This window comes from Notamacropus eugenii, chromosome 1, assembly GCF_028372415.1.
Source record: "Notamacropus eugenii isolate mMacEug1 chromosome 1, mMacEug1.pri_v2, whole genome shotgun sequence".
NCBI lineage: Eukaryota > Metazoa > Chordata > Mammalia > Diprotodontia > Macropodidae > Notamacropus > Notamacropus eugenii.
In genome coordinates this window covers 418,738,646-418,766,114 of record NC_092872.1, presented here as the reverse complement: position 1 = coordinate 418,766,114, position 27,469 = coordinate 418,738,646, and the positions used below count along the sequence as shown (strand labels likewise).

Here is a 27,469-nt window from a genome sequence, read left to right as displayed (position 1 = left end):
ATAACTTTATTTCAATAGAATTAATTTTTTTGTAATCCTATGTGTTTTATTTTATGTATTTGAAAACATTCTGGGAAGGGATTCATAGGCTTCATTAGATTGCCGTGATTAAGAAAAAGAAAAGAGTTAAGAACTCCTGATCTAGACCAATCCTAAGTTGAAGCATGAATGGTCTCAATCATATCCCTACCAAATGGACATCCAATCTCTGCTTAAACTCCTGTAGTGACAGAAATTTGCTGTAGTGACAGAAAGCTTGCTCTCTTATAGGGCAGCCCATTCCATTATTAGGCAGCTATTATTTAACAATTAGAATTGTTCAGTAGTATAAAACTAAAATCTTCCTCCCTGAAACTTTCACCCAGTGGTCAAAGTTCTTCTCCCTGGTCTTATCTGACTTTTCCTTCTCAGTTTTCTTTGCTTTGTCTTCATCCATGTCAAGCTTGCTAACTGTGGGTGCCCCACAGGTTCTGTCCTGGCCCTCTTCTCTTTTCTCTCTATACTATTCCCTTGATACCATCAGTTTTCATGGATTCCATTATCATTTCTATGGTGATGATTCTCAGATCTACTTATTCAGACCTGATTTCTCTGTTGATATCCAGTCTCACATCTCCAGTTGTCTGTTGGGCATCTCGCTTTATGTTCTGTAGAAATCTTAAACTCATCTTGGCCAAATTTGAACTCTGAACTAGTTATCTTTTCTCCTAAACTCCTCCTCTTACTGTCAAGGGTACCACCCACTTATCAAGGGTACCATACAGTTATCTAGACTTCTCTCCTAAGTGTCATCCTTGACTCCTCACTCTCTGTCATTCTCTATATCCAATCTGTGATCAAGGCCTATTGATTTTACCTCTTAACAAATCTTGTAACCTCCTTCTCCCCTTTGACATTGCCACTGCCTTGGTGTAGACCTTATCACCTTATGCCTTTTGATTTTTGCAATAGCTTTCCTGCCTCAAGTTACCCTCCTCTTCAGTCCATTCTACCATCAGTTGTCAAAGAAATCTTCCTTAAGTGTAGACCTGATCATGTCACTCTCCCTCTCCCCCCACCCCATTCAATAAATCCAGTGACTTCTTATCATTTTTGAGATCAAATATAAAATTGTTGGCAAGCCCTTCATAGCCTCCCCACCTCCTATATCTTTCCAGTTTCATTATACTTTATTCTCACCTATATACTCTACATGCCAGTGTCATTGGCCTCCTTGCTATTCCTCAAGCAAGACATTTTGTTTCTTAACTCTTTGGGCATTTTTATTGGCTGTCCCCCAGGCCTGGAATGTTTTCCCTCCTAACATTTTCTTTTTGGCTTTCTTCAAGTTCCACCTAAAATTCCACTTTCTATAGAAAGTCTTTTTTTTTTTAATATTCCTTAATTTTAGTGTCTTCTCTCTGATTTTTATTTCCAATTTATCCTATACATGTTGTTTGTATGTACAAACAAGTTGTATCCTCTGTATCTTATTTGTACATGTTTATTTACTTGTCGTCTCTCCCATTTGATTGTGAACTCCTTGAGGGCAGAGATTCTCTTTTGCCTTTCTATGTATTGCCAGGGCTCAGCACAGTTCATGGGGCATGAAGTGCTTAATAAACGTTTATTGACTGGTTGACTGTTGACTAATGATTACTTCACAGGAATTGTTGGTTAGCCAAACCTCTCTCATGATACTTGTAGGAAGTTGAGTTTTTGAAATCAGGTAAAAGACTTTATGTTTATCCAGAGTAAATGCCATCTTATTAGATTTGACCCAGTTGTACCCTTTTCATATCTTTTTAGATCCTGAATCTGCTATCCAAGATGTTAACTCCCTCTCAGTTTTGGGTCTTCCACAAATTTGATGAGCCTAACATGTATAATTTCATCCAGATCATTGATAAAAATATAAAATAGCACAAGGTATAAGATTGAATCTTGGGGCACTCAACTAGAAACCTTTCCTAGTCTGAAATATACTCCTTAATGACAAGTCCTGAGGATTCAACAAATTGTGAATTAACTTTATGATCATATAGCTTATGTTGATCCATTTTGTTCATAGGTATAACATTAAAGACTATCAAATGTTTTTCTTGAAATCTGTAGTATTAATCTATAGATTCCTTTGATCTAGCAATCTAGTAACTATCAGGAAAAAGAAATGAGGTTAGTTTGACATGACCTATTAAAATTTTTTTTTAGTCTTATTTTTGTTGACTGTCTACAACACTTTTACTTTCTGAATGCATCCTTTCCTTCTTTCCACCTAGGAAGTCATCCTTTGTAACAAAGGTTAAAAAAGAATGAGAAAAAAAGACAAACAAAATTAATCAGTGCACTGACTATGTTTGACAGTTTATGCAACATTCCACATCTATTGAGTCTCATCTCTGTGGTGAAAGAGAAGTAAAGCACATCTTCTCATCATTTCTCTCGAGCCAAGCTTAGTCAATATAATTATGCAACAATGAATTGAATTTTTTTCATTTACATTATTGTAGTCATTATATGTATATTGTCTTCCTGTTCTGCTTTTTCACTCTGCATCATCAGTTCATTTAAGTCTTCTCATGCTTTGAATTGTTCATAATTGTTATTTCTCCTTACACAGCAAAAAAAAAAACCCCAAGTGTTTAGCTAGTCCCTTATTTATGGACATTTACTTTATGTTACATTGTCTGTGGTCACAAAAAAGTGCTGCTGTTTAGTGTATATGGGACTGTCCTGTCTTGGACCTTCTTCATGTATATTCCCAGCAGAAGGACCTATAAGATTAAAGGATATGATACAACTTCTTTTTAATGAATTGTTTTTGGGATCATTGCTTTCTTTTTAGATATACATGAACTGTCCTTTTAATAAAAAATTGTATAGAATTTTGCCAGAATCACAGTTAATTTTACCAGCCATTTAAACTGAAGATTTCAGTTTTTTCTCTTTTTGAAAATTAGGACATTTGCCCTTTTATCCTATAGTTCTTTCCCATTCTTCAAGATTTTTAAAGAACCACTGCCTGTGTCTTAACAAATATATCCATCAGTTCTTTCAGTACCCTGGGATATTATTTGCCATGGTTTGGTTACTTAAATTTATTCAGAATGACTAGGTCCTCTCCTAACTATTTTCTTATCTTGGATTTTAACTTCTCATTAGACTTTTTATTGTATCATTTGTAATTTAAAGTTAGTTCTTGACAGAGAAAATAGAAGCAAAACCAATAGAAATTCCTTTTCTCCCTCCTTTTGTTATTGTTGATTCATCTATCCAAAACGTATTCCTTTTAGGGACCTCACTTTCTGTTTTCCACAGAAAATGGAGTCCATATACTGTGAGCTCCCTCTTTTTCTCTCCTCTTTGTTTCAGAATGCTTTAATATCATCCCTCTTTCTTTCTCCTCTTTATTCCAGTCTCTGAGGAAGAGGTGGTCTTTCTTACTAGGGTCTAACATCCTTTACATATGCTTATGATCCTGTTGACTTCTGTTTCCTCCAGCAGATTGCTTCTACAATCATATTTTCTTCATAATCTTCTAACATTCCTTTTTTTTCTTTCATTATTTTATTTGTTTTCAATGTTCTACAATCACTTCCATATAACATAGATTTTTTTCCCCTCTCTTTCCCTCCCTCCCCCTTCCTCCCCTAGTCGGCATACAATTTCGTATAGGTTCTACACATGCATTCCTACTAAATACATTTTCACCTCAGTCATGTTGCATAGAAGAACTAAAATGAATGGGAGAAATCATAAAATAAACCAAAATGTAATACAAAAGAAAATGATCTGCTACATTCTGTGATCAAATTCCATAGTTCTTTCTCTGGATGTAAGACATTTTGCCTTAAGAGACCATTGGGAATATTTAAGTCCTTGCATTGCAATGAAGTTCTAAGTCTACCAGAAAAAATCCTTGCACACTGTGGTTGTTGTTATGTATAAAGTTCTCCTGGTTCTGCTCCTTTCACTCAGCATCAGTTCATATAAGTCTTTCCAGGCCTCTCTGAAGTCTTGCTGTTCATCATTTCTTACAGCACCATAGTATTCCATTACATTCATATACCACAATTTATTCAGCCATTCCCCAATTAGTGGGCATCCCCTTGATTTCCAGGTTTTGGCCACCACAAAGAGTGCTACTATAAATATTTTTGTACATATGAGACCCTTTCCCATTTTTATGATCTCTTGGGGATACAAGTCCTAGAAGCGATATTGCTTGGTCAACGGTTATGCTCATTTTTGTAGCCCTTTGAGCATAGTTCCAAATTGCTCTCCAGAATGGTTGGATCAGCTCACAGCTCCACCAACAGTGAATTAGTGTTCCAACTCTCCCACATCTTCTCCAACATTTATCATCATCCTGTTTTGTCATGTTAGTCAATCTGATAGGTGTGATGTGGAACCTTAGAGTTGTGCTTAATAAATTCTTATTATTGATTGATCAATTGATTGACCCAAAGCAGTGATCCTGTTGTCTTTCTTTTTTTATTAATATAGCTTTAAAAAGTTTAATCTTTCTTCAAGATGGCAGCAGCTATTATGTCCTCCCTATGTTGTTTTTTTTAAAAGGCAAAAAATATTTGCATCCTTCCAATAATTCAGTTCAAAGCATTTATTTATTATCTACTCTGTTCAGGCCAATGCTTGGAACTGGGAATACAAAGATAAGATGTCCTTGTCCTCAAAGAATTTCAGTTATATAGGGAATGTTTTCAAGCCCCTCAGTATCATGGTCACCTAGCTCTATAGAAGCTTCACTGTGTCAATGTCCTTTCTAAAAATATTGAACCAACACTTGAATTCTTCTAGGAGTTTTTGTTTAGCTTGTATCCAATCCGTATTTTTCTTTGAGGCTTTGCTTGTAGGTGTTATTGTCCTATACCTGTGTGTTGACATTCTCTATTATCATAATAGATTTTTATGGTCAGGTTCTTTTTTTGGTTGCTTATTTTTTCAGCTTACTTCTCACTTTTGGACTTTATGTCATCTTATCTTATGTGAGGTTCTGCTCACCTCTGTGTGTGACCTGAGCTTCTGTCTTATGTCCTGCTGTTTTCATAGCTCAATTTGAAGGCTATGTTTTCAGTCCTTCCAAAGTGATATGATCTGGGAAGCTCAAACCAAAATCTCTTCATTTCCTCCTAGTCTATGCTCTTCACATTCTTGACCTGGTTTGGATCTATTGGATTGTGTGTAGTTGATTTTCCTTAGATCGCTGCTAGACACAGTTGTAGCCTTCTGGGATGATCTGCAGGTTCAGAGTGATTGATCTGCTAGCTCCTCCTTGGTTTTGGTTTCCTTTCCTGTTTATTTCATTGTAATAGGACTAAAGTTTAGGAGTTTCCACTCTTTGTTTGGGCTTGGAACCACACAGCTGTGTTTCTGGAATTTACTCCTTGCTCCTTACACACATAGGGTCCCTGTTCCCTCATAACCACGCCTACTTTTCTCTGCCCTGGAACTGGAACTCTGAACTGGATAATGGATGACAGAGTTGCTAAATGATACCCAGTGCTGCTCACAGAGCTAGTACAGGATTCCCTGGCATCTCTTTCTTCCCAGATGTTGAGTCTTCTTACTGTGGACTCTGGGCTGTTTTCTACTGCTGTTGCTTTGACCACAGCCACAACCAGTAGTTGCTTCTGCCTGTTGCCTGCTGCTGCTGCTGGCATGCTGTACTCCTGGCCAGTCCTGACCCTAGAGTCCAAAGATCTGTCTTGTCTATCTTCTTAAGCTGCCCTGAACTGGACAAATGACTCACTGTATTTTTTTTTCTTGGCTCTCTTGACCAGAATTTGGTTTGATACATTTTCTAGGTCATTGTGGAGGAGGATGTGAAGAGAAGCTAAGAAAACTTTTTTACTTCTCACTTTACCATCTTGATTTTGCATGCCCTTTAATGTCCCTCTTAAAGTAATTTAGTGTTCTATCCATATGTGATCTGAATAGAGTTCAGTGAGCGGAACTTTTTAAGTCCCTCATTCTTATACTCATAAAGTATCTTAGGATAACACTTATTTTTGTTTGCTGGTCTGTCTCAGACCAGTCCCCCAATAGTTTTGGTTTGATTGTGGGAGAAAATAAGCTTGTAGCTTATCAGTAGTTAACAAAAGGAGATTTACTTCATCATAGCAAGAAAAGTCTATCCAATCAATAAAGATAGGCATTGAGATAATTCAACTGAGAGAAATCTGCCATTTCAGTCCACTAGTCAAGAGTCACGGTCTTTCCAGAGCCTTTTGACTGCTTTGTTCTCAGGCAATAAGAAAATGATGTCAGCAGTTTGAACTCTTGGTCCCTGAGCCAACCAAATCTTGAAGAATGTCTCAGTAGTTTTTGAGGAAAAACTAACCTAACTTGCATGTGGGAGGGGTTAAGATATTATCCTTACCATACGATACCTCCCTTAATCTATACTTATGAAATTTATTTTTTGAGTGCAAGTATTAAACTTTACATTTACTCCTGTTAAACTTCACTTTGTTTTCTTTGCTCAGTTTGTCTGTTTTTATGTCCATGTCTCTAGCTATATCACTATATCTATGTCCAGTGTTTAACATAGTGCCTGGCACTTAGTAGGCACTTAATAAATGTTTATTGAATGAATTAAATATCTTTATATCTATTTCCATATCTATCCCATTGAAAAAATCTTAAAATGGTGGATGGACCACACTTACATTCACTTTTTTATAAGATTTTGAGTTTTGAATTTTTTTTCTTCTCACTAAGATAGTAAACAATTTGATATAGTTTATACATGTATAATCATTAACATTCATTTTTATAAAATTTTGAGTTCCAAATTTTTCTTCTTGCTCCATCACCTCCCCTCCTCCCTAAGATGGTAAGCAATTTGTTATAGATTATACGTGTGCAGTCATGTAAAAAATACTTCCATATTAACCATGTTGCAAAAGAAAATAGTAAAAAAAAAAATAAAGTAAAAAATATGCTTCTATATGCATTCAGACTCCATCAGTTCTTTCTCTGGAGGTGTATAGCATTTTTTATCATAAGTCCTTTAGAATTGTCTTGAGTCACTGAAGTGCTGACAGTAGCTAAGTCATTTACATTTGATCGTCCTACAGTATTGCGTCACTTTGTACAATGTTCTGATTCTGCTCTTTTCATTTTACATCAGTTTATATAAGTGTTTCCAGGTTTTTCTGAAAGCATCCTGCTCATCATTTCTTATACCATAATGGTATCCCATCACAATTATATACCACAACTTGTTCTGTCATTCCCCAGTTGATGGGGATCTCCTCAGTTTCTAGTTCTTTGCCACTACAAAAAGAGCTACTACAACTATTTTCCTTTTTTTATCTAAACAGATAATTTTCTTTCATATATATATATTTAAAATTAATTAATTTTTAGTTTTCAGTATTCGTTTTTATAAGATTTTGAGTTCTAGATGTTTTCAATCCCTTCCCTATCCCTCCCCAGGACAACATGCAGTCTGATATGGGCTATGCATGTACAATCATATTAAACATATGTCCACATTAATCTTGTGAAAGAAGAATCAGAACAAATGGGAAAAACCACAAGAAAAGAAAAACAATAACAGCAAAAAAAGAAAGTAATATGCTTTGGTCTGCATTCAGACTCCATATTTCTTTCTCTGGATGTGGATAGCGTTTTCCATCATGAATCTTTTGGAACTGTCTTAGATCATTGCATTACTGAGAAGAGCTAAGTGCATCAGAGTTGGTCATTAAACAATGTTGCTATTACTCTGTATAATATTTTCCTGGTTATGCTCATTTCACTCAGCATCAGTTTATGTGTCTTATCAGGTTTTTCTGAAATCTGCCTGCTCATCATTTCTTATGGAACAATAGTATTCCATTGCATTCATAAACCGCAACTTGTTCATCCATTTCCCAATTGATAGGCATCCCCTCGATTTCCAATTCTACGCTACCACAAAAAGAGCTGCTATAAATATTTTTGTACATGTGGGTCCTTTTCCTTTTTTTATTTTTATTTTTAAGTTAATTTATTTGTTTTCAGTTTTCAACAATCATTTCCCTAAGTCTTAAATTTTCTCCCCCTCCCCTCTCCCTCCTTGGGATGGCATGCAATCTTATATGGGTTCTATACATACATTCTTATTAAACATATTTTCACATTAGTCACGTTGCATAGAAGAATTAAAACGAATGGCAGAAACCATGAGAAAAACCCAACCAAAACAAAACATAACACAAGAGAAAATAATCTGCTTCATTCTGCTTTCCACTTCCATAGTTCTTTCTCTAGATGTGAATATCATTTTGCCTCAAGAGTCCTTTGGGCATGTTTTAGGTCCTTGCATTGCTGTGAAGGGCTAAGTTTATCTGAAACAATCCTCACACACTGTGACTGTTATTACATATAATGTTCTCCTGGTTCTGCTCATTTCCCTCAGCATCAATTCATGTAAGTCTTTCTGGGCCTCTCTGAAGTCTTCCTGTTAATAATTTCTTATAGCACAATAGTATTCCATTACATTCATATACCATAACTTGTTCAGCCATTCCCCAATTGATGGGCATTCCCTCGATTTCTAACTCTTGGCCACCACAAAGAGAGCTGCTGTAAATATTTTTGTACATGTGGGACCTTTTCCCTTTTTAATGATCTCTTTGGAATATAGACCTACTATTGGTATTGCTGGATCAAAGGGTATGCATAGTATTATAGCCCTTTGGGCATGGTTCCAAATTGCTATCCATAATGGTTTGATCAGTTCACAATTCTACCAATTATGCTTTATTGTTCCAGTTATTCCACATTCTCCAGCATTTATTATTTTCCTGTTTTATCACATTAACCCATCTGGTAGGTGTGATGTCATACTTCAGAATTGTTTTAATTTGCGTTTCTCTAATCAATAGTGATTTTGAGCATTTTTTCATGATTTTTTCATATAACTTTAAGTTCTTTATCTGAAAACTGCCTGTTCATATCCTTTGACCATTTATCAGTTGGTTTTCAAAAGAAAAAATGAAACTATTGACAACTATCTGGAAAAAATGCTCCAAGTAGTAATATAAATTAAACTAATGTTGAATAGTACTTCAAGAAAATTGTTGAAGATAATGAAAGAAAAAAACAGGCAGTGTTTGGAAAAGCTGTAGGAAGACAGACACACTAGTAGTGTTCTATGAATTGGAACTATGTTTGAAAAGTGATTAGATTATTCATAGTCAGTAGTAATAGCACCTGTTTTATGTAGTTGGGCAGTTTTACCTTTAAGTGGTTATGGAGGCTGTTCTCAGGATCATCATTAGTTTGGCTTCTTTATTGCCTGAAGCATAAAAGGCCCATTCTCTGGAGAGTTGATGTTAGAGGTTTTAGCTGGATTCTTGTTGCTCAGTGGAAACTTTTTGTTATTAGTAATTTGTATTGTATTTTATAGTCTACTACAGTCTCACTGCATTCTAACTCTGAGCTTGGACTGACCTGAGTTAGGCTTAGCTCAGAAAAGTGGGTGTCAAATAAGACAAAAATGTTGTTTGAGAAGTAGAGGAAAATCAGGAGTATAGTGTAGTATAATGACTCTCAGACTTTTTTCTTTGCTCTCAGCACATTCTTACTCTTTTCCCTGAGGAACCGTGGCATCTTATGGTACAGGGGTCAGTAGAATTGTACATGCACATATTATTGTTTGCATGTGGAAGTTTCATGTAATTTGTAGGAGACTTGAGTGTTGTTGTAAATGCAAATTCCATACAGTTTCTGGCACACTTAATGAGAACTCATGGCATACTACAGCATACCTTTTCAGAACCACTGCTTTAATAGCAGGGGTTATTGCCTTCCTTTCAACATGCACAGGTCCTTTCTGTTCTGAGGGAGGAAAACATCTCTTTAGTTGGGAGGCTCTAAATCTTACTTTGGCAGGGGGTAACTGAGACATGAGAAATTGTTTCTTGGAGGGCTGAATATCCCTCTTTTTTATAGCACTCACCATCTGGGAAACAAAACACAGAAATGACATCTGGTGCTTGCTCCATTGTATTAACACTGTACTCCTATACAATAGTTGTTCCTAGGCAACTGTTCACACTTTGCTTCTGCCCAGGGTCCTGATTAGAATTGTTGGTTTTATGAAAGCAACTTACTCATAGTGGCTGAAAGTGTTGGGCTGGGTTGGTGGAATATGCCTTCATTTTTCCAGATGGTTTTTACTTTGCACTGTATGGTTTCTGAGGTCCCTTTCTGCTCTAGATCCATGGTTTTATGATTAACAGATTCAGTATAACTAATCATCAGAAGCTCATTTGTGTAGTGTAGGAAGAACCCTGAATAAACTTAGAGTTAGAAGTACTGAGTTGGAAGACTAATTCTGCCACATACTAACAGTTTGACTTTGCACATAGTGGACATTTAATAATAAATGTCGAATTGAATTGACCTTAGGCAAGTCCCTTTACTTTCATACTAATTTCCCTCATCTGTAAAATGGGGATAGTAATTATTGCTTGCCTTTGTATAGTTCTTTGAGGTTTTTGCAAAACATTTTACATAGATTATTTCAGTTGATCTGCACAATAATCATATGAGGTAGGTGCTCCTATTTTCTTCATTTTACAAATAACAGCAGTGAGGACAAGAGTGAAGTGACTTGGCTAGAGGGTCACAAAGCTAGTAAGTGTCAGAAGCAGAAGTCAGCCAATGTTTTCCAGACTCTAGGCTCAATGCTCCATCTGCTACTGCTTCTCCCTTTAAGGTTTACAAAAGACATCTCATTTCAACCAGTTTGATGAGATAGGTTCTTTTTAAGGATGAGGAAACTGGTACTCAGAGAGGTTAATTGATTTGGTCATGGTCATACAAGTTGAGTTAGGGTTTGAACTCAAATGACTAATTGCCTATCCACCATGCCACATATTGCCACAGCTAGCTCACAGGAATTTGAGAATCAAATCAGTTAATAGATATGAAACATTTTATAAACCAAAATGCTATATACACATGAAGTTTATTCCCAACAAATTCATTTCCCCGTCCCTCCACTCTCAGACTCTTACCATGTGGGCATTTGGACATTTCACAACATGGTAGGTGATTGTGTAAAAGAATCAATTATTAATATCAGGTGAATACCTGAAAAATCAAAATTTAGACAGCCTCAGAGTTTCTTAGAACTTAATTTCTTTGATTTTATTCATGTATATAAATGACTCAGATGTGGGTATTGGTTTGTTTTGTCTTTACAGTGGTCGAAGGACTCTCTCTGTTGGATTTGGGAGTGTCTCCCTATTCTGGAGCAGTTTTTCATGAAGTAAATATTAATGTTCCCTTTCTTTTCCATGTGTTAAAAATGTTATTGTTATTCAAACAAAGTCTGACTAATGCTGACTATTTAATAGGTAACTTAAAATAGCCTTTGAAAAATTATTTAAGAAATAGTCCTGTGTTTGAAGTCCTCATCATTTAACAGTGGTGTCACAATTGTGATGGAAATGATTGCAAACTGAAGAAACAGACCTTGACCTTGGGAAATATGCCCAGAGAGGTAATTTGGGAATATAGAAAGACTTCTGCACAAAATTCTTTCTTGACAGTATTATTACATTACCTTCCCAGATCTCTATTTCTAGGCCCATGGTACAGATATTCTGGGTTAATTGAGAAAGAAATGTTTTTGTATTATTGGGTCTCACTAATGAGTATGGCATGGTGTAGGAGAAAGAGAATTGCACTTAGGACACTTGAGTGGGTAGCTTAGCGCTACCATTGTCTGGACAAAGTTATTCAGCTTCCTGATCTCTTGTGTAAAATAAAGATAATCTTGCACTAGCTACATCAAGCTTGTGAGGAGATAATTGTGAGAAATGAGCCCAACCAAGAAGCCCCCAACTGTGAGAAACATGCTCACCTTAAACAAAGAACAATACTTGTTGTGAAGTCAGGAAAGCTTTTATTAATCTTTATGTTTGTTCCTCCAGAATGAACAGGTAGCTCCCACATAAGGCTACAGGAAGACTACAATTTGTTCAGACCAATGCAAGCCCTTTATACTGTTCCAAATTTTAGACTTCCTGCCACATCATCCATTGACCATGTGACTTCATGTTCTCCTCTCTGATAGGCTTTTCTTCAAAAAGCTCCCCAAGCCTGAGCACAGAGTTCTGACTTTTTACCTGACTGTACTAGGTCACAATTCTGATCACCTAAAGCTGGGAGTTTTAATCCTGTGGAAACAGAAGGCCTTCGTTTCCTTCTCACAATAATAGATATAAACCACTTTGTAACACTAAAGTATAGTACAGATGTAAGCTATTAAGATTTTATTGCTAATATTTAGATGGTTCTGTGGTTTTATGTGTATGAATATTTTTTCCTTTGATGTAGATTGCAGTTCTAATAACTTCCAGTTTTTGTGTTGTTCTGGAAATTATTTTGTTTTAGTTTCTTTTGACAGTATGAGATTTGGCTAAAACTTTTTTGTTTTCGTCTTGTAGACGCCGCTAATAATATATCTTTTCCATTTCCTGATTGACTATGCGGAGTTGGTATTTATGGTAAGTAATCTACTTTTTAAAAAATTAAATTACTTTATTTTTGTTACATTTTAAGTTCTCAACTATCTTTCTTCCTCTCTACCTTGCATTAGAGAAGGCCACCATTTGACGCAAAATTACAAATAGATGTAAAACCATATTATACTCACTTCTTTTTATCAGTTCTTTCTCTGGAGATGGATAGCATCTTCCTTCATAGGTCCTTTCTAATTTTTTAAAGTATTTATAATAGCTCAGAATAACTTGGTCTTTCACAGTTGTTTTTCGAACTATTACTGTATACAACGTTCTCTTGGTTCTCCTCATTTCTCTTTTCATTATTTCATGCAAGCTTTTCTCTGTTTTTCTAAAGTCAGCCAGCTCATCATTTTTTATAGCATAGTAGTAGATCTGATGTAGTAGTATATTTGCTATAAAAATACAAATACATAGCACAGCTTGTTTAAACATTTTCCAATTAATGGGCTCCCCCTTAATTTCCAGTTCTTTGACACAACAGAGAGAGCTACTATAAATATTTTAAAATAGATTAAAATAGATTCTTTTTCTTTTTCCCTGATCACCTTGAGAAACAGACCTAATAGTAGTATTGCTGGGTCAAAGGGTATACACAGTTTTATAACTCTTTGGACATAATTCCAGATTGCTCTCCAAAATGGTTGTATTAGTTCACAGTTCTGCCAATAGCGTGTTAATGTTCTAATTTTTCCACGTTCCCTCCAACATTTTTGATGTACTCCTTCTATTATTTTAGTCAACCTCATAGGTGTGAGATATCTCAAAGTTGTTTTAATTTGTATTTATCTAGTCAATAATAATTTATAGAATTTTTTCATATGAGTACATATGGTTTTGATTTCTTCATTAAAAAACGCCTGATCATATCCTTTGACCATTTATCAGCTGGGGAATGACTGATTTCTTATAAATTTGACAGGGTTCTCTGTGTATTTGAGATATGAAACTTGTATTTGAGAAACTATAAATTTTTTCCCCAATTTTCTGCTTTGTTTCTGATCTTGGCTACATTGGTTTTATTTGTGCAACAACTTTTTAATTTAATATAATTGAAATTATCCATTATATATTTCACAGTGCTCTCTATTTCTTCCTTATAAGTTGTCTACTTTTAAAGAAAAGCCATTGTTATAATGTTTGTAGAGTCTATCAAAACTTGTCTTGATTGTAATAGTTTATATGTAGCCTCAGATTCTGATACATGCTAATTCTTAGAACTGTTATAGTGTCATGGAAGCAAGGAATATTTTCCAAAATCTCTGGCTAAATAAATGGGAAAGAGTAGATTGGGGTGAAAAGGTCACTTGGTGTTCAAAGTCCCTCCTGTGATGGTTATTAATTGACATGACCTTGAGAATGTTACTTAACTGACCCTTGATAAAAGGGCCTCTGTGTAAAATGGGATAATACCCACCACAGGGCTGTGTATTTAAATTAAATGAGATAATTAATGTACACGGAAGTGCTTTATAAGTAGTAAAATGCTAGAGATGCTGGAATATTTTAGAGAAAATGAATTTTCTCTCCATTTCTTCCCTTCTTATTCTTCAGAGTGGAATATAAAGATGAATTAAGACAGTCTATACCATCATGGGACTTTGGTCTTTTAGAATGGGGATAAGACATGTATATAGGTAGATATAATGCAAATTAGAATATGACAAGTTGATAAAAGGAATAGAAGATGCTATGAAATTAGATGGGAGAGCATTTGTAGATGGGCAAATAAGGAAAAGTTCTTTATAGAAGTGTCATTTTCTCATGTTTGTCACTTAATCGTCAAAAAGATCTCACATATATTAAACAAAAGTTCAGTACATGCTTAATATGTATGGCATGCTGTGCTTTACATTTGCAAAGTTCATTATATATATTGACCTCCTGACCATTTATTGATGAGGAAACTATAGCTCCTCTAGAAATTAAGCTGTATGGTCAAGGTTAAGAACCTATGGAAAAGCCAGAACCTGAACCTAGACCTTCTGATTCAAAACTTTCACGATGACCTTTTTTACTCACCTGTGTGACTTTGGCCTAGTCACTTAACCTCTCTGAGCTACAGTTTCTTTATCTATAAAATGAAGGATTGAACTAAGTGATTGATTAGGGATTCTTAATCTGAGGAGTGAACAAAAAAAAAATTGATAACGGTATTTCAATATAGTTGATTTTCTTTATAATCCTATGTATTTAATTTTTCACATTTAAAAACAATGAGGGGGGGGGGAGAATGGAGCCAAGGTGTCAGAGAAAAGACAGAAAAGAGCCTGAGCTCTCCCAAATTCCCGTACAAACAACTTTAAATAATGCTCCAAACAAATTCTGGAGCAGCAGAACCCACAAAAGTGGGTTCCAGACCAAGACAACTTGAAAGGTTTGTTGCATGGCATGAGAGTAGAGTGCAGTCCAGCACAGGCTGCACTTCAGCAAACCAGCAGCAGGCTTTGGGAGTGATTAAATCAACTTGGCAGCTGAGGCTTCTGTAGCTCTCAGCCCACAGAAGGTAAGGGGTTGGACAGCTGGTCACAAAATGATTACAGGGGTCTCCTTGCTGGCAGTGCAGAACTCCAAGTCCTGAGTTGCAATCCCAGGGCAAGGAGAAGCAGTAGCATACCAGACCTTGTGGTCTTAAGGAAATGGGGATTCTAGTCATAGTTCCTGGGTAGAAAAGAATGCTTGTGGACACTCACAGATCAGAGCACAGGCTGGGAGAAAAGGAACCATACCTTTCCTTAGATCATATCACTTTGGAAGAACTAAAAGCTTACAGATCCCCAGAACTAGCTCTGAAAACAGCTGAACAAAAAACCCATGGAAGAACTGAAAACTTATAGATCCCCTGACCCCCCTGAAACTAGCTTTGAAAACAGCTGCACAAAAACCCTGAATCTTGAGACACTCCCCTCTCCACCTCAGAAGCAGAGCCCAACTTTGACAGATAAAGTTAAAAGTCAAGAAATAGACTGGAAAAATGAGCAAGCAACAAAAAAGAATCTGACCACAGAAAGTTGCCATGGTGACGGGGAAGATCAAAATACAAATTCAGAAGACAACAAAGTCAAAACTGCTACAACCAAAGCCTCCAAAAAAAAATACGAATTGGTCTTAGTCCATGGAAGAACTCAAAAAAGATTTTCCAAATCAAGTAATAGAGATAGGGAAAAAATTGGGAAGAGAAATGAGGGTGATGTAAGAAAAGCATGAAAAAAGATTCAACAGCTCGGTAAAGGAGGCACCAAAAAATACTGAAGAAAATAACACCTTTAAAAACAGAATTGGCCAAATGGAAGAAGATTTTCAAAAATTCACTGAACAGAAGAACTCCTTAAAATGTAGAATTAGCTAAATCAAAAAGGAGGTACAAAAGCTCACTAAAAAAAATCAATTCTTTATTGATTGGAAAAATGAGGTGTGTGCAGGGTTCTCATAGGTTTGTTGATGCAATAATCCCCACAATATCTAGAAGATAGATGTACCCACCAAGGAAGCATTCTTCTGTTAGTAAAATAGTTTGCTGAAATGTAAGCTAAATGCAGTGCAAAATTGAGTCCATGGTATTAGGTGATACTAATTCTCTGAGTAATAATCTTTTTAAAGTATCACCTTGATAATGTCTATAAAATTCTGTGGAGTTTCTAAATTTTTCCTGTACCTGCCAGTAAGAACAGGGTATCCTGGCATACATTTTCATATTGGCTACCAAAATTCATAGGCTTATAAACATTTTTGTATTTGAACTCTTAGAAACCCTGTAATGCAACATTTCTTTTTAAGCTGTGATTCTCTTTGGCATGTAAGAAAATTATATACATCTGTGCTTTATATTAAGTGGTCCACTTTTAAACAGTGTACATATTGGACCATGCTGAAATTGTAATTAAATGACCAGTTGCATATTGTAATTGGTTATTTAATGTAAACTCATTTTCAGTGTATTTTTGGTTGTCCCTCTTATGTGTCTGAAAAAAGTGTTGTATAGATTATTTGTTTGTAATTGAACAAGTTTCAAAAATAAAGAAATGCAAAATATGTTTCTCAAATTAAAAGAAAAAGTAATTCCTTAAAAATTGGAATTGGGCAAGTGGAAGCTAATGACTCCATGAGACATCATGACATAATAAACAAAATCAAAAGAATGAAAAAAATGTGAAATATCTCATTGGAAAAACAACTGACCTGTAAAATAGGTGGAGAGATAGTTTAAGAACCATTAGAGATGGTTTAAAAATTATTGGACTGCTTGAAATCCATGATTTAAAAAAAAGAGCCTAGATACCATCTTCAAGAAATTATCAAGGAAAACTGCTCTGATATTCTAGAACCAGAGGTAAAATAGGAATTGAAAAAATCCACTGATCAAATCCACTGATCATTTCCTGAAAGAGACCCCAAATGAAAACTTCCAAGAACATTATAGCCAAATTTCAGAGCTCCCAGGTCAAGGAGAAAATGTTATGAGTAGACAGAAAGAAATAGTTCAAATATCATGAAGCCTGAGCCCAGTCAGGATAAAATAGAATTTAGCCATTTCTACATTAAAGAATTGGAGGGCTTGTGACATGATATTTTGGAAGTCAAAGGAGTTAGGATTACAACCAAGAATCACCTATCCAGCAAAACTGAGTATGATCCTTCAGGGGGAAAAAAGGATATTCAATGAGATAGAGGATTTTCAAGCATTCCTGATGAAAAGACCAGAGCTGAATAGAAAATCTGACAACTAAACACAAGACTCAAGAGAAGTGTAAACAGGAAAGAGAAACCATAAGGGATTCAATCAGGTTGAACTGTTTACATTCCTAAATGGGAAGTTGATATTTGTAACTCCTAAGAACTTTCTCATTATTATGGCAGTTAGAAGGAATATGCATAGACAGAGGGCATGGGTATGAATTGAATATTATGAAATGATATCTAAACAAATTAAGGGGTGAGAAAGAGGAATGCACTGGGAAAAAGGGAAAGGGAGAAGTAGAATACAGTAAATTATCTCATATAAAAGAGAGCTTTTACATTGGAGGAGAAGTTGGGGGAAGTAAGGGGAAGCAAGGGGAAGCATTTGAACCTTACTGTCATTGGACAAATGTCCTCAAAGAGGGAATAATATTTACACTCAATTGGATATAGAAATCTATCTTACTCTGTAGGAAAGTAGGAGGGGAAGGACATAAGAGAGAGGGAAGGGGTTGATGGAAGGAAAGATTGAAGGAGGCGGTAGTCAAAAGCAAAACAATTGAGGGTGGACAAAGTGAAAGGAGAGAGAGAGTAGGATAAATGGGGAAAAAAACAGGATAGAGGGAAATACAGAGTAATCATAACTGAAAAAATGTGGCTAATTTTTTTGGATAAAGATCTAATTTCTCAATTATATAGAGTCAAATTTATAAAAAATAAGAGCCATTCTCCAATTGATAAATGGTCAAAGGATATGAACAGGCAGTTTTCAGAGGAAGTAATCAAAGTTGTCTATAGTCATATGAAAAAATGCTGTAAATCACTGTTGATTACAAAAATGCAAATTTAAACAGCTCTTAGGTACTTCCCTACATGTATCAAATTGGCTAATAGTACAGAAGAGGAAAATGACAAATGTTGGCAGGAATGTGGGAAAATTGAGACACTAATGCACTATTGTTGGAGTTCTGAATTGATTCAGCCATTCTGGAGAACAATTTGGAACTATGCCTAAAGGTTGATAAAACTGTGTACACCCTTTGATCCAGCAGTACCACTACTAGCTCTGTACCCCAAAGAGGTCAAAGAAAAAGGCAAAACACCTATATGTGCAAATATATTTATCACAGCTCTTTTTGTGGTGGTGAAGTAGTAGAAATTGAGGGGATGCCCATCAGTTGAGTATGACTGAACAAATTGTGGCATATGATTGTGATGGAATACTGTTGTGCTATAAGAAATGACAAGCAGAATGCTCTAACCTAGAAAGACTTATATGAACTGATGAAAAGTGAAATGAGCAGAACCAAGAGAATATTGTACACAGTAACAGCAATATTGTACTATGATCAGCTGTGAGTGGTTGCAATGCAATGCAGTGATCTAAGATTTATGATAAAAAAAACGCTGTCTACCTCCAGAGAAAGAACTGATGGATCTGAATGCAGAGTGAAGCTTAGTTTTTAAGAAATTTTCTTTATTTTTCTTGGGTTTTTCTGTCTGTTTTCTTCTGTAATGTTACTAATATGGAAATATGTTTTGCATATATAAAATATACATTATATATATATGTAATCCATATCAAATTACTTGCTTTCCTAATGGGGGCTTAGAGGGAGAGAATTTTGAACTCAAAAAGAAAAAAAAAAGCATTCTAAAAATTGTTTCTATGTATAATTGGGTGGGGGAAGGAAAATGCTAAATGTTTGTATTCTTTTTTTAAACCAACATTTTGCTGAGAAGGGGTCCATAAGCTTTCCAGATTGCCAGGGGGCTCCATGACATAAAAAAAGGATTCAGATCCTCTGGACTAGATAGATGGTCTTTGTGGTCCCTTCCAGGTCTAATCTAAGATACTGTGAAATCTAATGCTTTCTCCTTTGCTCCATAATGCCCCTAAATATTATCTGTATTGAAATATTACTATCAGGATGTTGATGTCACTGTTAACAATGTTCTCACCACTGCTACTAATATTTTTTGTAATTTTCATTGTGGATTGTATTAGCATTTTTCCCTCAGAAATTGGAGAGAGAGAAAATCTTTTCTGGTGTTTTTGTAACATTTCTTGCTAGTGATTTGCTCTGACTAGATTTGTCTTTAAAATGGATGGAACTATGTGTGATGAACTGTGTTTTATTGCTGGATTTTTAGACCTTTTGGAGGTTTCCTCCATTTCCTGTTTAATGAAAGCTCTAGCAGGTTTTAACTCTGGTTTTATCTTTTTCTGGGATTCACACTGATTCTTGTACTTTTGTGTGATTTTCGTTAAGTTAACCTTGTGACAGTTCTTTCCTGTCGAACTATTTCCAGCTACACTTATTTTGACTTGGTATGTTACAGGTTCTGGCATCTACCACAACCTACATTATTTATGCAGAGCAAGTTTTTAAAATAATACTAGGCAAATACAGAAGGTTCTGGATGCAGCTCAAACCTGCCTCTGAGCCATTTTGAATCCATAAGAGAGATTTGAAAAGTAGCAAGTTTTTATTCAGTACTTTTTCTTTTTAGAGTTGTTTGCTTTCAGAAGTATGTAATCCAGGTATGATTTTAGTTGGTAATTGTTTTCACTGGTAAAACTTTTAGTGTAATTAACATCCGTGTACCCCATGGAGGAATATCTTCAACAAGTAGCCATTCCAGTTTCTGCTTGAGCACCTCCAGTAATAGGGTACTTATTATCTAGTGAAATAGCTTCATTCCATTATGGGAGAGCTCAGGTTGTTAAGTAAGTTCTTTCTTATATTAAGCTGATATTTGCTTCCTTGTACTTTCTAATGCATTGTTCCTCATTTTGCTTTCTGGAGCCAACCAGAATAAAGCCAATCCCTCTTCTCAGGTTATAACTCTTTAGATATTCAAAGACATTAATCATGTTCCATACTACATTTTCTCTTTCACAACTTAAACATCCCCAGTTCATTACTCAATTCATGTATAACATGGTTTGAATCCTCTCACTGCCCTAGTTACCCTCTTGGACATACTCCATTTTTTTAATGTTTTCCTCTAAAATGTGTTATCTAGAACGAAATGCAGATTATCCAGTTATGGTCTGACTAAATCAACGTGCTGTGAAAATCTGACCCACTTTGTTCTGCTAACTGTGCATTTATTAATGTCTCTAGAATTAGAGCATAGTTTAATTGGAAATAGCACTCTGACCTACATCACCTTGCTTTAGGAATCTAATCTTGCATTGTGAAGCCAGTTTTGGGTTTATTCTGTGTTCCATATATATATTCTATATAATTCTGCTAGTCACAGAAGAAAGGGGTTAAAAGATTACTTAGATGTGTAGAAAACAGTTTGGTTCAACAAATATTTGTAAAGTGCTGACTGTGAGATAATATAATAATTAGGTTAGGAATATAAAGACAAAAATAAAAATAATCTCTATCCTTAAGGCATTTATATTTCGCAAAAAACTATTGTTAACCTTAATTGTTGTTGGTAAGTTCATGTATTAAGGGGACTTGGTTCACTTGATTTACTTGGTCATTCTGGTGATGTACATCTGAACCAGTGGATACTTATGAGGTTTGTTTTGGTTTAGATACCTCTAAGAGACTTATTTGCAAAGGACCTTGTGGAGACCCTGGATTTGTAAATCTCTCTAATGGATTCACAATGGCTCAGAGGCAGGGTTGAACTGGATCCAGAACCTTCTTTATTTGCCTAGTATTATTTGAAAAGGAATTATCCACTGACTTTTGTGAATTGATTTTTGGGGCTCAGTCAGAGAGGGAGACAATAGTTTTACGTGGTTTTATGAATTTTTTTGCTCAAGGCAGCAACATGACTATGTAAGAGGGATGTATCCCTCTAGCCTTAGACCTTTCTTACTCCCCTTCTGACTTGGTCCCATTTTGTAATTTTCTTCTTACTTTCTCCAGGTAACTGATGCACTTACCGCAGTTGCACTGTATTTTGCAATCCAGGACTATAACAAGGTGGTGGTAAGTAGACAGGAGCTGAGTTGTTTCTTTTGGGCTTTTATCATCTTTTTTTTCTTCTCTTGGTCTAAAATGTGTTCCAGGAATCCTCTAGCATCAAAATCATAGGAAGTGAGACTGAAGGTGCTTGTCATATCTTACTGACAACTACAATAAAGTCAACTATAATCTGTGTAGCCTATTAATAAACTTTATTAGTATCACACTCCTCTGTAAGTTTAGACTTGAATGAACTGGGCTGTACTATTACTATTAATAGAAACCCTTCAAACTTTTCCATTGCTTTTACCTTTCAAGGGAGAATAAATGATAGCTATGATTCATTCATTCAGTAGTTTCAACAGACATTTATTTAATGCCTACCTCTTTTTTAAGCTCTGTGCTAAGTGGTGGAGATAGAAAGGAGTAAAAACATGGTTCCTGCTCTCATGGAGCTTCTTATAAAATCTTAGAAGGGAGGATCTGACCCATTGACAAATGACAATAATAAAAAATAAACTTGTGCATAAGAAAGGTGAGTACAAAGTTCTCTGTGAGAACTGACAGAATAAAGATTATTTTTATTTAGGGTAGCCAGATGGAAGAGATAACATTGACACTAATTCATTGATGTTGGAAGTGTGAAATGATCCAAATATTTTGGAGAGCAATCTGGAATTATGCTCAAAGACTTATTAAACTACCTATATATGCCCTTTGACTGGACAGTACTACTACTTGGTCTGTTTCCAAAGATAATTAGGAAAAAAGGAAAAGAACTTTTATGTTCTAAAATGTTTATAGTAGCTGTCTTTGTGGTCGTAAAGAATTGTAAATTACAGGGATGTCTATCGATTTAAGGAATGGCTGAACAAGTTGTGATATATAATTGTAATGGAATACTACTGCTCTATAAGAAATGATGAGCTCAGCGATTTTAGAAAAGCATGGAAGGGCTTGAATGAAATAATAAAGAGCAAAATGAGCAGAACCAAGAGAACATTGAATATAGTAACAGCAATATTGTTTTAAGAATGACTTTGAATGAATATTATTTTGAATATCATAAATACCCAAATTAACTAAAAAGAATATATGAAGAAAGATGCTATCTGCATCCAGAGGAAGATCTGATAAATAGAAGTATGTATAGAATAGTTTTACATATACACACACACACACACACACACACACACACACACATTTAGGTCTAATGGTAGCCATCTCTGGAGCGAGGGAGAAAAAAAGAAATTTACAGGATAATTTAGTTGTATATTTGAAAGGAATAGCAAGTTGTGCATAGTAGATTTGCAGTTTCATGTGAAATCACCTTTTTTTATTGTACTGTGTTATGGAAATCCTTCTTTTATTCCATAAATTAAAGACAAATTTTTTTTTTTTTAAAGGAAGAGGTAGCATTTGAATGGTCTGGCTAAGATGCTTATGATTTCCTCAGATGTAGATGGGCAGAAAAAATTCTAGAAATAGAAATTAGCAAAGGTACACATTTGGGAAGGCACAAGATTGTTTGCACACAGTTTGCAGTCTAGTTTGGCTAGAATGTGGAGCGTATGGCATCAAGCTAGAAGTGTAGCATAGTGCCAAATAAGTCTGAACTTTATTTGGTAGGTAATAGGTGGTTACCTGTTGCCATTGAAAGGTTTTGAGCAGAAAGCTGTTATGATTAAGTCTTATGCATAAAGAAGATGAATTGGTATCATGTATAGGGTGACTGGGAAATGGGGAGGCTAAAGTAGGTAGATCAGAAGGCTAATGAAGTACTACAGATGAGAAATAATGAAATCATGGATAAAGTGGTGGCAGGAGAGCAAAAAGAAAAAGATGGATGCAAGATATATATGTATATAATTTATAAATGAGTTTTTTGATTTTCATATAAGTCTCTCTGCTATAACCCCCTAGAGAATCTTCCTTTATGACAAAGAGAAAGCTATGCAAAAGCAAAACCAACACACCAGCCTTGTGTGTTGGTGTATCTACTAATATCTTCACGGGATGCCCTAGTTGAAAAGTTTGAAGTGTGTTCATTATCTGTTGAAGAACTCTTGGCCCAAATGAGCAGGATCTGAGTTGTGATAGTACACCTATGTATCTGTAGACCTAGGACAGTTTTCAAGTTTTCCTTGCTTCTGAAAAGTCAAACTAAATAACTGCAGCAGTCATGTCCGTTCTTAAAAAAGAATTCTGCATGACTAACTGGGAGTCACTGAAGGGATTCTGGCAGGGATGAAAGGCAGGGACATTCCTTTGGAGCCACTTGGCTCCATGGAGAGTTCCACTCACGTTGAGTAATAAGGCCCAGGTGAGGAAAGATTTTACATTCCTTTGCTTGACTAATATTAATTAGTAAAGAAGAAAGTCACAGAATCTCAGGTAGCAGAGGCCATTTAGTCCTGACCAAGAAGCCCTTTTATAATGTTACTGAAAAATAGTCACCTAGTCTCCATTTGGAAAGCTCATGGAATTTCAGAATTGGAAGGGATCACAGTGCCTGTCTAGTATAACAAAAAGAAAAAGAAAATTCATATCTGATAAGTTGTCGTCTAGTGTCTGCTTTAAGATTTCCAGCGCATGGCAGCCCACTATATCCTAAGGTAACTGGTTTCCTAGTTGGATAACTATAATTATTAGGGCACTTTTTCTTAGATCAAACCTAAATTTGCTTCTTTTCACTCTTCCACTAATTATTGCTCCTGGTTTGTCAATCTGTGGTTTAACAGAATACATTTAGTCCTTTTCCCACATGACAGCCTTGTGAATACTTGAAGGCATCTGTCATTTCCCCTTTCAGTCTTTTATTCTTTAGACTCAACATCCTCAGTTCTTTCAACTGACTCTTACATGGCATGAACTTATTAATGCCTTTTACCACCCAGTCTGTCTCTGGACACATTCATTTGTACCTTTCCCTTCCCCCTGATTTTTCAGCTTCTTTATGTTTTATTGTATTCCCTCATTAGATTGTAAGCTCCCTGAGGACAGGAACTGTCTTTTTTTTTTTTTTGGTATCTCTATCCCCAGTGTTTAGCACGTCTGGCACATAGTAGACACTTAATAAATATTTATTTACTGTTACTACTACTATTATACTTATCCAGCTTATCCTAAAACTTTGCTGAATTCATTTATTGTATCCACTAATTTTGTACTTGAAGTAGGTAAATGTCCTAGATGAACTTAAGTCATTTGCAAATGAGAGTTGCAGTTCCCATTTTTATCATTTTAATATCTTTTCCATGTCCTATTAGTGTTGCTAGAATTTACAGTCCTGTGTTAAATAAAAGTGATCATATTGAGCATCTTACTTTTTATTCACAGATTCAAGATCAGAATGCTCATTCTCACCCATTTGTTTTGCCCTTAGGGACTAAGTAGAACAAGTCTCATCCCTCTTCCACATGACAGTCCTTTAAATTTTTGAAGAAGAAACTTTCATATCCACCTTATGCCTTTTCCTCTCCAGGCTAAAAATCTAGTTAATTCAGTAAATCCTCATATAATATGGCTCTTAGGCCTTTCACTGTTGTGATTATATTCCCCTTGGACTACCCCTCCATCTTGTTTTTACATAATAGTAGTTTTTTAATATTATACCTCACAAAGAACTGTCTGGTGAATAGAAAGTGAATAGAATGAAGGGTCTGGCATCAGGAAAACATGAATGCCAATCTGGCCTTAGTTACTTCTGTTTCCCTCAGCTTCTTTAACTTTGAATTGGGGATAATAATAGCACCTACTTCCCAGAGTTGTTATGAGGATCAAATGAGATAATATTTGTAAAGTGCTTAGCACAGTGCCAGGCACATAGTAGGTACCACAGAAATGATAGCTATAAAAATTAAAAAATGATTGCATGTGACTGTATATATAGTATTCTGCTCTGGAGTTCCTGCTCTTATCATCTTTTCTCCCCTTTCTGCTAAATAGCCAGAAGTTATGAAAGCAGGAAAGGTTCTTTCATCATCTCTTCTTTGGGACCAAGATTAGTAATTGCAATTAAGTCAAGTCAGCAAGAATTTATTGACTGCCTTCTACACTGTGCTAAGTGCTGGTTATAAAAAGAAAGGCAAACAAAACAACCCCCTCCCCATAAATCCCAGTTCCTGCTCTTGAGGAACTCACAGTCTAATGGAGGAGACAACATATAAACACTGTACAAACAAGTACATAGTAAGATAAGCAGTCGGAGATGCGAGTCTGGAGGTTGAGAGAGATTAGGTCTAGAAGATCTTACAATCAGCATGGAGATGATAATTGAATCCATAGGGGTGCTGTTTGTTTTTAGGATTGCTTTTATTGCTCTTACTGTAGTTATTGTGTAGTTCTCCTAGTTTTGCTTATTTTTCACTACATCAGGATGTATGGGATATTCAGGGAAGACTGGTACCCCAGGTGTGAATGCTATTGAGCTCTTTTCAGAGTTGTTCATCCACCTTTGTTGTCCATCTGTCACCCACCTCTCACCTGTGGCTCCAAAAAACTGTAACATTCACATCTTGGTAAAATTGTCTTGGCAGACAGGCTAAACCAGCTTGAGAATAACTAATGGCCCTCAACCTGTCAGTGAGCTGGGGGTATCTATTTCAAGAATGTGAAGACCTCCCCAGTGGAATAGGGAAATGTGAACATTATGTTTCTTTTTTAAAAAAATTAATTTGTTTTCAGTTTTCAACAGTCACTTCCATAAGTCTTAAATTTTCTCCCCCTCTCTGCTTCCTCCCTCCCCGAGACAACATGCAATCTTATATGGGTTCTGCATGTACATTCTTATTAAACATATTTTCACATTAGTCCTGTTGCATAGAAGAATTCAAATGAATGGGAGAAACCACGAGAAAAATCAAACCAGAACAAAACCTAACACAAGAGAAAATAGTCTGCTTCATTCTGCCTTCCAATTCCATAGTTCTTTCTCTGGATGTGGATGGCATTTTCCTTCAGGAGTCCTTTGAGCATGTTTTAGGTCCTTGCATTGCTGTGAAGGGCTAAGTCTGTCAGATATAGTCCTCGCACACTGTGGCTGTTACTGTGTACAAGTGAACATTTTGTTTAAATGGGCCATGAAAGCAGTGGAAGCAGGTGCTGTGGAGTGCTTAGAGCTTGGTCAGATGCTGAAGTCACCAAGGTCATCCACTACATCCACAGCCATTGCCAGTTATCTTGACTTTTGTCTTGTCAGCTGAGATTTGGTGACTCTGGAAGAGAGAATGAGGTTGATGACTTCATACAACTCTGCTTCACTTAAATCCTATTTACCTGTGAGTCAAGTCTTCTCTTTTATCATTTTATCATTTTATTATTTTGCTATTCAATAATTTTATCATTTTATTATTTTGCTATTCAACTATTTCATTATTATTTTACTATGTTCCTATTGTATTATCTTACCATTTTGCCTGAGACAGCAAGGTGGTGCAGTGGATAGAGCACCAGTGCAGGAGTCAGGAGGACCTGAGTTCACATATCCTCTCAGACACTTGACACTCACTAGCTGTATGACCTTGGGCAAGTCACTTAACCCCAATTGCTTCATCCTGGGTCATTTCCAGTCATCCTGATGAATATCTGGTCACTGGATTCAGATGGCTATGGAGGAGAAGTGAGGCTGGTGACCTGCATAGCCCTCCCTCACTTAAAAAAACAAAGTCAAGTGCAAGTCATGTCATTATTTCTCTGATGGCATGGTCTTCTTTGGCAGCGAAGGACAAACACACACTATTTTTCCTACCTCAAAACCCTATGGTGACAGACTAATGACAAAGCAACAGATGTGGATACCCTGGGAGCTGTAGTCACAACCCTGCACAAAGGTGGTGCAGGCCATAGAGTTGGTTGTCTTTTTGCTGGACTGAAGCAGAAGTGGGATTTGGCAGTCCCCTGGGTATCTGAACAGCCTTCTTAAGCACTGCACTGTTTACCTTATGTAAGGAAGGGTCTAGAAAAGGTGCTCTCAAAATTGTCTGCTTCACTTAACCTTGGCCTGCTTACTGTGGCAGTCAGGGATTTCATTCTTTGGACAAAACACAAGATATGTACAAAAACTATGGTGAAGATGATTCTGCTTACTACTGGTATGTGGACTATGCACATGCTTATGCACAAGAAATCCTGTAGACCTGAAAGACAAAAAGCTCATGCTGCAAAAGAAGTCAGGAGGTATCACATCCAATTAGCAGCCCTGAGTGAAACTGGCAAATGAAGTCCAGTTTACTGAAGTCAGAACTGGATACACATTTTTCTGGAGTGGCCACAGTGATGGAGAGCACTATGAATCTGGCTTAGGTTCCATAATCATATCTAATCTGG

The 27,469-nt window shown here is 36.0% G+C and overlaps 1 protein-coding gene across 3 annotated transcripts in view; it reads left to right on the top strand.

Annotated features, from left to right (window-relative positions):
• PIGU (phosphatidylinositol glycan anchor biosynthesis class U) overlaps positions 1 to 27,469 on the top strand; it is a 107,756-nt gene that overhangs the window by 16,303 nt on the left and 63,984 nt on the right. For all 3 annotated transcript variants that reach the window (XM_072631312.1, XM_072631311.1, XM_072631310.1), the window contains exons 2-4: positions 11,205 to 11,269; positions 12,453 to 12,512; positions 21,104 to 21,166. In XM_072631312.1, the coding sequence (XP_072487413.1) occupies positions 11,205 to 11,269; positions 12,453 to 12,512; positions 21,104 to 21,166 (188 nt within the window). The remainder of the gene's footprint in view (positions 1 to 11,204; positions 11,270 to 12,452; positions 12,513 to 21,103; positions 21,167 to 27,469) is intronic.